At 42.4% G+C, this 12,892-nt stretch overlaps 1 protein-coding gene across 1 annotated transcript in view; it reads right to left on the reverse strand.

Moving 5' to 3' along the window:
* The window catches only part of LOC139374950 (isthmin-2-like), a 56,360-nt gene that overhangs the window by 14,081 nt on the left and 29,387 nt on the right, over window positions 1–12,892 (reverse strand). The window contains exon 3 of the mRNA XM_071116222.1: window positions 9,739–10,096. Within this exon, the coding sequence (XP_070972323.1) occupies window positions 9,739–10,096 (358 nt within the window). The remainder of the gene's footprint in view (window positions 1–9,738; window positions 10,097–12,892) is intronic.

Below are 12,892 nucleotides of genomic sequence, written 5' to 3' on the forward strand. Positions count from 1 at the left end.
ACAAAAATATATGGAAACGCAAAATTACAACCATCTAACTCCAGCATTATCGCACAAATGGAAGAGGAAAACGGAAGGGGGAAAAAGTAGGGAACTTGTCTGTCGGCCCTGCATTAAAGACAATAATTGGTTAAAGAAAATTGTGATAAATAAATAAGTATACCAGTTTAATTTAAGGACCAAAAAAATGACAGCTGTGCCATATAGATTGCAAAATAGTTGGGAAGAGATTTTCAAAGTACCGATTCCATCGCACATGGTTTACGAACTGATACGCAAAACAATGTCCGATTCAAAACATAGAATTATTCAATCTAAATTATTACACAAAATTCTTGCAACCAATATAATATTATATATATGGGGGATACAACCATCCCAGCTCTGCAGATTTTGCTGCGAAGAGACAGAAACATTAGATCATTTATTTTGGTACTGTCCATATGTAGCTTGTTTTTGGTCACAGGTCCAGGAATGGCTGAATAATTGCAACATTTACCTGGAGCTAACTCTGCAGATAGCACTACTGGGTGACCTGAAAAGTCATAAACTGTGTTTGAATGCTCGCATCAACCGCACTAACCATACGCTTATTGGTCAAGGTATGGATAAAGTTAGTATGCCATGTTGTACTAAATTTGCCAAAATATGAAGTATTCAAACACAGCTATAGTCAATCGATGAATAAAATAATAATACTTTTATCAAAAATCTGTAGAAATTATGAGAATAGAAAGGTTCAAAACTTTTATGAAACATCACAGCCCAGTTGAAAAATACAGTATATGGCAAATAGAAATCCAATATGAATGGTGTTAAGAGATAGACGGGAGGGGTTGAATGGAACTGAAGGGTGGGACTAATAATAATAACTAATAACAAGATAACTAATGTAAAACATAATGTGTCCGTAAAATGTATATAGGGTCAGAACTTTTGTGAAAGAAACAGATGCGAGAGGTCGAGGTTAGAGGAAGGACATGAGAATTATATATATATATTTTTTTAACTATTGTAAAATAGACTGTGCCCGTAAAATGTATATAGTATGTATAACCCGGAAGTAGAAGCCTTAGAGTTGTTGTTCAGTAGTTTTTCTCCAATTAGGGGAGGGGTGGAAGCGTTAGAAAGTAATAAAGGAAAAACTTTTATTTTTATTTTTTTTTAAATATGTGACGACTTTTACTTTTACTTCATTACATTCCTAAAGAAAATGAAATACTTTTAACTCCATCAATTTTTCTTGACACCCAAAAGTACTTGTTACATTTTGAATGCTAAGCAGGACAGAGAAATGAGCAAATTCACACACTTATCAAGAGAACATCCCTGGTCATCCCTACTGCCTCTGATCTGACTTACTCACATGCTTCGTTTGTAAATGATATCTGAGTGTTGGAGCGTGCCCCTGGCTGTCCGTAAATTAAAATAAACAAGAAAATGATGCTGTCTGGTTTGCTTAATATAAGGAATTTAAAATGATTTACACTTGTACTTTTACTTTTGATCCTTAAGTATATTTTAGCAATTGCATTTACTTTTGATACTGAAGTATATTTCAAACCAAATACTTTTAGACTTTTACTCTAGTAGTATTTTACTGGGTAACTTTCACTTTTACTTGAGTCATTTTCTATTACAGTTTTTTTCGATTGCTAAATGACAGTGGACACAACTGGAGTCACATGTGCAAAACTCTAACTACAGTCTGCACAGCAGCAGTTCATGTGGACCAAACTCTAGTTTGTTTTTCATTGCTTGAACACAGTTTTCAAAACTCTACACACTTATCCCATGACTTTAACCACAACCTGCACAACACTGTGGATTTACAGCACTTTGTTCAAATGCTAACACACTGCTGTCAAAACTGTGAACCACACATTCAAAACGGAATAGATTTCAGCCTTGTGCCTTTCAAACACTGCTGATTGCAATTTCAGCTGAAAGGCTAAGCAGGTGTCTTGTTTTAGACTTGTTAGTGAACACACACACATATTACAGTATATATAGGTAGAGCTCAGAAAGACTCATTTGGAAATGGAACAAGGAAGATGGGTTCGTGGAGGGAGAAGGGTGGCAGGGAGAGGGCGGATGCGTGGAGGAAGACAAAGAAGACAAAGAGCTGTTATTTCAGATGAAATAAGGGCTACACTTATAGACCATGTCGTGAACCATGGTCTCTCATTGAGAGAGGCAGGGTTGAGGGTGCAACCCAATCTGCAAAGATCCACAGTGGCATCTGTAAAGCGAATTTTCCATCATGCAAACAGGTGAGAGTTACATCCTTACAGTAAATGAAAACATTACAGGAATCTATTTTGTATTGCAATTATAGAATATTTACACAGATATATATTACAGTAAGTTTGACTGTAAAATATATTTTTACAACAGGACCCAAAGGCTGCCCCCAACAGAGGGAAGAGGAAAAATATTTTCAGATGCGCAGGAAAATGCTATTGTTGACATGGTTGTTGTCAACAATGCAATAAAACTGCGGGAGATTCAAGATAGAGTGCTGGCTGATAATGATATATTTGAAAATGTTAATTCTGTCAGCACAACAACTATTGCTCGAGTCCTAAAGAAACACCAAGTTACAATGAAACAGTTATACACTGTACCGTTCGAGAGAAACAGTGAACGGGTAAAAGAGCAAAGATACCAATATGTCCAGGTAAGACGTCTGAGGTTACGTACACAGCTATACAAAATATTTACAGTAAAAAAAAACACTAGCATTTCTACAGTTAAACTGTGCACTTACTGTTTTTCAGAGAGTAATGGAGGTGGAAGCACTGGAAAGACCACATTCATTTGTATTTATCGATGAAGCTGGATTTAACCTTGCCAAAACACGGCGCAGAGGAAGGAATGTTATAGGTCAAAGGGCCACTGTGGAGGTTCCAGGCCAAAGGGGGGGAAATATCACCATGTGTGCTGCAATGGCCAATGATGGTTTGCTTCTCAACACACCACTCATTGGCCCATACAACACAGTAAGGCTTATAGCTTTCCTAGAACAGCTCTATGCTCAGCTAGTGCCAGCAGAACAGGGGGAGCCAGTAAGAAACCCCCAAGTTTTTGTCATAGTTTGCGATAACGTTGCTTTTCACCACTCTGCAGCTGTCACAGATTGGTTTGCAGCACATCACAGATTTATGGTTTTGTACCTGCCTGCATATTCACCCTTCCTCAACCCAATAGAGGAGTTTTTCTCTGCCTGGAGGTGGAAAGTGTTTGGTCACCACCCAGATGACCAAATGTCTCTTTTGAAAGCCATGCGTGCCGGATGTGAGGACACGAGTCCAGAGGACTGCCAGGGATGGATAAGGCACTCCAGAAGGTTCTTCCCCAGGTGCATGGCAAGAGAAAACATTAGATGTGATGTTGAAGAAAACCTGTGGCCTGATGCTAGAGAGAGGCAGGATTAGCCCCTCAATTAATTGTTTGAATTACAGTATGTACTTTTAGTTTCTACCTTTTTTTTTCTCATTACTGTAATTCCGTAAATTACTACAGACTATTGAAGCAAACTGCTAATTTTCATTTACCTTAAAGAATTGTTATGTTCTAAAAATGTTAATAAATCATGTGAAAGAATGTCACTCTTTTCTTTGAAGAAAATATTACTTTGTATGAAGTCACTGAAATTGTTCAAACTGTAAAGATGAAAAGTTTGTATTTTCTGTATTGGTGTTTGATGCTAGTGTTTTTACTCTCAGTGTGTTCTGAGTGACAGTGTGTGTTATCTCAGTGAGGGTTGTGCATAGTGTTTGGCTGCACTGAGCGTGTTTTGAGCCATGTGTTAAGAGTTGTGTTGCTTGGAATGAGTTTGCAGGTGATGTGAACTGTTTAGCTCAGGTGACTGTTGGTAGTGCAGACTGTAGTTAGATTTTTGCACATGTGACTCCAGTTGTGCCCACTGTCGTTTAGCAATCGAAAAAAACTGTAAGGTATCTTGACTTTTACTCAAGTATGAGAATTGGGTACTTTTTCCACCACTGGCACTAAGTACTGTGTACGCATTTAGATGGCCATTTCATGACTTGCACAACATAAAGTAATTTAGGAGTCAGTTTGATGTGCAGCACTGAGTATACAAATGTAACTGCTTATTAGCATAAGCAGAGCCCACATGAAGATGGTGGAAGTGGGTGTGATCTAACAGATCTAGAAGTGTGTGTGTGTGTGTGTGTGTGTGTGTGTGTGTGTGTGTGTGTGTATTTGCATGCGTGCCGGCATGCGTTTGTGTGTGTATGTGTGTGTGTTGACATCATTGCAGTGGTAAGACTGTAATCACTTGCTACGGGCTAGTTGGAAGACCTGACCACACAACAACACCACAAGCACTCTCAAAGCATGCTGGGTTAACAGAGCGAGAGAGGAATATAATGTTTTTTTGGGGGAGGAGGATACACATCAAATCAAATTGAATTGGTCACATGCGCCACATACTTTACAGTGAAATACTTACTTACAAGCCCATAAACAACAATGCAGTTATAAGAAAATACATGTTAAGTAAAAAATAAATACAGGGGGTACAGGTACAGAGTCAATGTGCGGGGGCACCGGTTAGTTGAGGTATTTGATGGTAGAGTTAAAGTGGGTAGAGTAGAGTTAAGGTAGAGTTAAAGTGACTATGCATAGATAATAAACAGAGAATAGCAGCAGCGTAAAAGAGGGGGGGCAACGCAAATAGTCTGGGTAGCCATTTGATTAGCTGTTCAGAAGTCTTTTGGACCTAGACTTGACGCTCTGGTATCGCTTGATGTGCGGTAGCAGAGAGAACAGTCTATGACTAGGGTTACTGGAGCCTTTGACAATGGTTAGGGCCTTCCTCTGACACCGCCTGGTATACATGGCAGGGAGTTTGGCCCCAGCGATGTACTGGGCCGTATGCACCACCCTCTGTAGTGCCTTGCAGTGGGAGGCCGTGCAGTTGCCATACCAGGCAGTGATGCAACCAGTCAGGATGCTCTCGATGGTGCAGCTGTAGAACCTTTTGAACATCTGAGGACCCATGCCAAATCTTTTCAGTCTCCTGAGGGGAAATAGGCTTTGTCGTGCACTCCTCACGACTGTCTTGGTGTGTTTGGACCATGATAGTTTGTTGGTGATGTGGACACCAAGGAACTTGAACCTCTCAACCTGCTCCACTACAGCCCCTGGTAAACGTCCTGGTAATCCATCTGGCCCCGCAGCCTTGTGAATGTTGAGGATACACATCACATTTAAAGGTCTTACTCACATTGGCTATGGAGAGCGTGATCACACAGTCATCCGGAACAGCTGATTCTCTCGTGCATGTTTCAGTGTTACTTGCATCGAAGCGAGCATAGAAGTAATTTCGCTCTGGTAGGCTACAAGGCCCACTGGGCAGCACGTGGCTGTGCTTTCCTTAGTAGTCTGTAATAGTTTGCAAACCATGCCACATCCAATGAGTGTCTGAGCTGGTGTAGTACGATTTGATCTTGGTCCTGTATTGATGCGTTGCCTGTTTGATGTTTCGTTGGAGGGAATAGCGGGATTATTTATAAGCTTCCGGGTTAGAGTCCCCCTCCTTGAAAGCAGCAGCTCTACCCTTTAGCTCAGTGGGGATGTTGCCTGTAATCCTTCTGGTTGGGGTATGTACGTACAGTCACTGTGGGGACGACGTCATCGATGCACTTATTGATGAAGCCAGTGACTGATGTACTCAACGCCCTTGGAGGAATCCCTACAAGGCCCTCTGTGCTAGCAAAACAGTCCTGTAGCTTAAATTCTGACCACTTTTTATTGACCGAGTCACCGGTACTTCCTACTTTAGTTTTTGCTTGTAAGCAAGAATCAGGAGGATAAAATTATGATTATATTTGTGTGTGGAGTAAAGGTGGTCTAGAGTTTTTTTTGGTTGCACATTTAACATGCCTGTAGAAATGCACATTTAACATGCTGGTAAATTTCCCTGCATTAAAGTCCCAGGCCACTAGGAGTGCCGCCTCTGGATGAGCATTTTCCATACTCTAAAAACCTCTAGACTTCTTTAGATATCGTTCACCAGCTGTTGTTTACAAATATACATAGACCGCCACCCCTTGTCTTACCAGAGGCTGCTGTTCTATCCTGCCGATACAGTGTATAACCCGCCAGCTGTATGTCATTCATGTCGCCGTTCAACCACGACTTAGTGAAACATAAGATATTACAGTTTTTAATGTCCCGTTGGTAGGATATACGTGCTTGTTGTTAGTCTATTTTATTTTTTCAATAATTGTACGTTGGCTAATAGGACCGATGGTAAAGGCAAATTACCCACTCACCACCAGAGTATACAATATCAAGTTTACAGTAAGTTATCTCTAAATCTTTAATCTCTTTAGTCCAGGCACCCTGACCTTCGTCCTCGAAATCTCTGTCTCTTTCTCCTGCGAAAGACGGGGATGAGGGCCTTGTCGTGTGTCTGGACTAAATCCCTCTCGCCCGACTCGTTAAAGAAAAAAACAGTCTTTCAATACGAGGTGAGTAATCGCTGTCCTGATTTCTAGAAGCTCTTTTCGGTCATAAGAGACGGCGGCAGAAACATTACGTACACAATCATTTAGAAATAACTCGACAAAACACACACAATCGCACAATTGATTAGGAGAATGTAAAACGGCAGCCATTCTCTCCTGTGCCATTGTCTAATCTCAGTGATTTTGGGGAATGGAAGAGTAAATTAAGCTTGGCATTAAAAAGAGGGCCCCAATTGCCCCTCAACAAAACAGACATGGAATCACTGGTCACTTTAATAATGTTTACATACTGCTTGTGAATTTCTGCATTATTTCATATGTACTGTATTCTAGTGTATTTTAGTCAATGCCATTCTGACATTGTTCATTGTAATATTTATTTATTTATTAATTCCATTCTTTTACTTTTAGATGAATATGTATTGTTATGAATTGTTAGATACTACTACACTGTTGGAGCTCGGAACACAAGAATTTCACTACACCCGCAATAACATCTGCTAAATCTGTGTATTTGATTTGACAATTCCTGCCCCCCCTCCTCCACCCCCCTAAATGCCTGTGCTCCCCCCCTCTCTTCAGTCTAAATGATCACAAATAAATATTAGTTGTTTGGCCAGGGGGCTGTGAGGAGACACCATGCCACCATTACCCTGAAACTCAGCCCAGCAGAGGTTCATATGACTGCTCTATCCCAAGAACCAGTGTCAACTTCAAAGGACACACACTTCAAAGGACACACACAATGGACTGACGGTCGAGCGCTCGCTCTCTCAGTTCCTCCCTGAGCCTGCCCTCATGCTCTCCATCTCTTTCTTTCTCCCCCTTTCAATTTGATCTCTCCAGCCCACTAGCTTTATCTTTCCCCCTGTTATTATCTGACCTGTACTCTACCATATCTTTAATCATGTCTTTAAATATTTTTTTGTGTGATATTTTTTTGTTTTATTGTTTTTTTCTTAGGATACATTACTATCCATTTCAAATGAGAAGTACCCGTAGGCTACCACTCAAAATAACATTAAGAAATACATAGAGTTGAATAATAAATAATAGAAAATCAAAAAGATGTGGGCCTCCACCCCCACCCCCAACCTCCCATCCCATCCCATTCCCCCAACTAGCCAACATGTCTCCACCCCACCCCTATGCGAATAGTAATAGTAATAATCTATCAGAGCTCTTTTGGCAGAGCGCAACAGACAAAGCAGAGCCGTAGCACTGTGGGCTGACTGGTCTCACTTAGAGGTGACTGCCTACTGATCAGGTTAACAGCATTAGAGAGCTGTTAGCTAGTCTGGTGGCTAACTGCTACTGTCAGAGAGCGAGAGAGAACACTAAAACAACCAACCAAAAACCCGGAACACAGAGCCAGAGCCAAGAACTGAAGCTCTTTCCAGAGGGCTTAATGAATGAGCTTGAGGATTGACAAGGAAAGTTCAAGGTTCAGACAGATTATAACTACCGGAGGCGAATTAAGGTCTTCCCGAAAATGTTCCTACCTTCTTCATTGAATGCAGCCCTGTAATCTTTCTATTTTGGCCATTTTATTTCAGTATGAGCCACATATTAAAATAGTTAGATACAGTTATCCCTGGAAGGGAATGGAGAGGATAAGGAAAGGCTATACAGAGTAGCCGACATCAAGTCTGTAAGAGCATGTCTTGGGCAGTTTTCACTATAAAGATCAACCTTCTTGGATGTCTTATAATGGGACATAATGACCATCAAAAGCAGCATTTCTAAAGAGGCTAACCTACAGGCCTTACAGTATACAATATCAAGTTTACAGTAAGTTATCTCTAAATCTTTAAGTTCTTGGAACGTAAAGCTGAATCTCTAGGATTTCAACAAACACCTCTAATTGTCTCCCCAGTAGACAGTAGGCCTAAACATCCAACAATGCAATCATCTTTCATGCCATGAACATGACTTTATCCAAGGTGAACACAGTACACCGAAACAGGCCAAGTCCTGTTCCTCCCTCTTCCTGGCTGGCTGTTTACAACTGATAGGCATCATAGAGGTGAGGGAGGGAGAGTTTGGAAGAGAGCCTCAGGGAGGGAGGGAGGGTTTGGAAGAGAGCCTCAGGGAGGGAGGGAGGGAGGGAGGGGGCGAGGGAGGGAGGGAGTTGACATGTTTATGTAGCGGACCTTGAGCGAACAGCCTCGAATCATAAATCATGTCGGAGGAACAGAGGGTAAGGCGGGGGGAGAAAAGGAGAGACAGTGGGGGACGGAGGCAGTGGGGGACGGAGGCTCGTAGTATTGCTGTCTCTGAGCCTCGTGGAGGAAACTGTCAGGACAAAAACATCTCAGACAGTTCGCCACATACATGCCCTGACCACTGACCCCCGAACCATACACAAACACCAGCCCTCTCTCAGATCTGTGATCAGATCAGGGACACCAAACAAACAGGAGGAACCCTCTTCTACAATAGAAAGGTAAAGTAACAATACACAAGCCATACATTCTCTTAGAAACCTTATCTAATCATTGTCGAAGAAACTGAAGGGCCAAAACTTCTGCTTCCTGTGGGGCGTTTTAAAAAGGTGTCTTTTTAAGAGGATGTTATTTGCAGTGCATTGTCCAGGCAGGTGGTGGTGCTACACAATGGTACACATTGGATGTGTCGCAAATTGGAACACGGAGGGGTAGGAGTCCAAATCAATGTCAAATGGAGCTCGGAGGGCACTTCTCGGATGCATACTCTGTTTGTATAAATTTTGAAGCATACATCGATGCAAGCCACAATAGAAAGTATGCACAGAATTATGATGCAACCATGTAAAAAATGATGCAACATTTATTGAAATCAATGGCCATTGTTTGAGCTGAAGTGAGAGAAAATAAACTCTGTCTTCAGAATGACATGTTGCCCATTCACATCTCATACGTATTTGATCTTGATACGTTAATAAATAGATTCTATGTTCATTTTGGCATGTTTACCTCCCTACAATACCCACTGTAGTGTGTGCAGATGCAAGCCCATATGGGTCCGGGGAGTTCGAGTGCTTGTCAAATGTAATGTTTTATGCGTTTTCCACACTCTCGTCCTCACAAGAACATACTCAAGGGAACGTCCTCGTAGAATGCATGAGAGCGTGGAGCATGGTAGTATGCATATTGAGAAACACCCATTGTAACTTGATTCTGCTGGATTGTTCCTTCTTTATCTATAATTTTGTGATAATTACAAGAACAAAAACATTTAATCATGAAAAACATACCGTAGTTCTCCTTGGAGTCCCATCCCTTGTTGCTGCTCCAGCGGCTGCCCCAGCCACCCCCCACCCCCACGCCTGTCCCCACCCCAGTCCCCCGGGTCCCACTAAGCACAGGTTCCTGATCCTCAGGGTTGTAGTTATAGTCCTCTGTGGGCTGCTCCTGTTCCTCTAGGCTGGCCCTGCTGCCAGGCCCGCTCTCAGCCTGGTCTGGGTACTCCCAGAACAGAGGCCAGAACAGCTTCTTGTGGCCCAGCCACTCCTCCGATGACAGGGACCAGTCGTTGCGGCCCCCCTCCCCCCCCTCCTTGGCCAGGTCCATCTCCATCTCTGTCTGTGGGTCCTCCACCACCTCGATGGTCACCTGGAGGAGAGGGGGGAGGCGAGAGAGAACGAGAGACAGAGAGAGACATACAGAGAGAGAGAGAGAGAGAGAGAGAGGAGAGAGAGAGAGCAAATACACTATGAAAGAGATCTTTTAGGTTTCAAATTAAATACTTTTTTCATTGCCTTGAACAACATGCCAATGCCAAACACACATGGTTTCTGCACCCTTCTCAACATGTGTGTACTAATTAAATACTAATTCAAGTGATAATACGAGTAGCAAAATCTTTCCCAGGTCTCCAGTCCTCCTTTCATGTATAGAATATTGCATTCTGTGTAATCACAACTGAATAATGTGAAACCTTTATAAAAGTTAACCTTTCTACAACTGGGAATTGAGGGTGTGATTTCACACTTCATAATTATCCTCAGCAAATTGCAACAAAATCATAGAGTAAATTGCCTCTGGACCGAAGCTGTTGCCAAGAGTAACATTCAACACAATTGCTTGTGTAATCTTATGGAGTCTTACAGGCTGCATCCTAAATGGCACACTATTCCCTCTATAGTGCACTACTTTTGACCAGGACTGATAGTAATGCACTATATACGGAGTAGGGTGCCATTTGGGTCGCAGCCAGGGTGTCACAGACTCTGGTGCGATTGATGGCTAGCAATTATTGAACACACAGTACTTTCCCAGATGATAGTAAAACAGCCATGACTGTAGAGTAATACTGATAACACATACACTGGCCACAAAACTGCTTCTGTAACTGTAGTCACAGGAATCGAAGGCAGGCTAGTAACGGTAGGAAGGGAATGCAACAGAGGTTAAAGAAACTATGGGGATAGGGGAAAAACCCTTCCAGTACTGTATGTGATATGTACTTCCTGGTGAAAATATGACTAGGACCAGGTGTTTTTCCTGACATGACCTCACCGGGAAAAACTAGTTATACCAGCAATAACAACTAGAGACCAGAGGTACTTCCCTGTAGCTCAGTTGGAAGAGCATGGCGCTTGCAACACCAAAGCTGTGGGTTTGATTCCCGCAGGGGACCAGTATGAAATGTATCCCCTCACTACTGTAAGTCGCTCTGGATAAGAGCGTCTGCTGAAATGTAAATGTTTCCATAGTCAGGCTACGTGTTCAGGGAAAACTCCTTGCTCAACCACTGTCCATTACCATTCTATATACTAACATTACTGCTTCTACTGTAAACAACCTAACATTTACAGCATCAGGCTCAGCCCCAGACGTGCAACATTGGAAAGAAAAATAAACAACCCCCTTCCACCCCCGTCAAACAACATGGTCTGTCTTGGTGCCAGTCTGATGTCCTATCTGAACCCACTAGATTCTTGGGATGAACCAACCAGGGTACTGAGGGTGTGTAGGTAGGTTTGTAGACAGTGTGTCCAGGCATGTGTGATGAAGGGAGAAGGTAAGGAAGGTGGTTGGGGTAGTATGTGATGAAGGGACGTAGAGAACAGAGTGGAAGAGTGAAAAGGGATGACGGGAGAGATACTTAGAGTGGGGTTGTAAAGGGAGGTGTATATGGAGAAAGCAGGATAGAGAAGAGAAGCGAAGTGAAGTAGGGGAGGGGTGGAAGGAGTGAGGTGTGGGATAAGGGTGTGTGGTGGTGGAGAGGGAGGGATAGCTAGAGATGGAGGGAGCAAGATAGAGGGATAGGGGATAGACTGATAGACTGCCACGAGCCTGCAGGTCCAGACAAAGGCATGGTTGTTTATGCTTCTGCTAGTAGTTACCATCTGATGGCTGCTACAACTGTTTATAAAGACAACCCACTGGCTAAAGACACAGATTAGGATGGTGAGTCATGGCTACTAGTCTTATGCCTGTCAGACCCTTAACATCATCTCATTCTCTCTCTGTCTCTCTCTGTGTCTCTCCCTCGCTCTCTGCTGACAATCATTGTCAGTAGACCAACAAGTCAAGGAAGATTCATATATCAAAATATGACAATGCTTGATTTAAAAACCAATAAGCGAATTAGTAGGACATGACACACTGTGGCGTCATTACAAGCCTGCATGATTCCAAGGGGCAAAGAGAGGACATAGCCAGCTCACTGTGTGGCTCTTGCTAGTTGTCAGCGGGGTGAAGTTGGACTGTAGTGTACTGTACTGTATAAGACCTCTGCACATTGAAGCTGAGCTCTATTTCCTTCCCCCTGTCTGAGCGGTAAGTGGAGGAAGTGTATTAGGCCTAACTATGACCCATTATAGGCTGTGACTCATACATAACCATGGATCTGAAGGACAGGCACTTCCAGTATTAATGCCCCAGACAAACCATAGGGAACTAAGCCACTCCCAGTAAAATATTTCCTGTGTATTGTCAATCAGGAGATTGTACTATGCAGATTGTTGGTAATTTGTCAACGATGATAGCAAGAGGGACGAGTGTTTGTGCGCGTGTGTATTGGAAGACAAAAATATTTTAAACACCATTATTTATATATCGGACGCATTTGGTTCTATTCAAATCTACTCTATTGTTGTATTCTATTCCCCATAGTGTGCCAGTACAGTTTGGTACGGTTCACTCAGTTCGTCACGCTATGACCCTCCACAGTCAAAACCAATGAATTCCAGCCGACGTGATAACAAGGTAAAAAGCCCACTAAAGCAACCAAGGATATTAGCGGCTGGCTCCCAAAGAAAGACTTATAAAACCAAATAGCTTTGTCTGGTTCCTATAGACTAAAGGATGGCCCAATCCCACTTGGATCAAGAACACATTTTCCTTGTTATAATAACGAGGCTCTTTCAATTTCTGGATACCTGGGCTTCTCTTGTGTCAGTT

This window comes from Oncorhynchus clarkii, chromosome 19 (genome assembly GCF_045791955.1).
Source record: "Oncorhynchus clarkii lewisi isolate Uvic-CL-2024 chromosome 19, UVic_Ocla_1.0, whole genome shotgun sequence".
Lineage (NCBI taxonomy): Eukaryota > Metazoa > Chordata > Actinopteri > Salmoniformes > Salmonidae > Oncorhynchus > Oncorhynchus clarkii.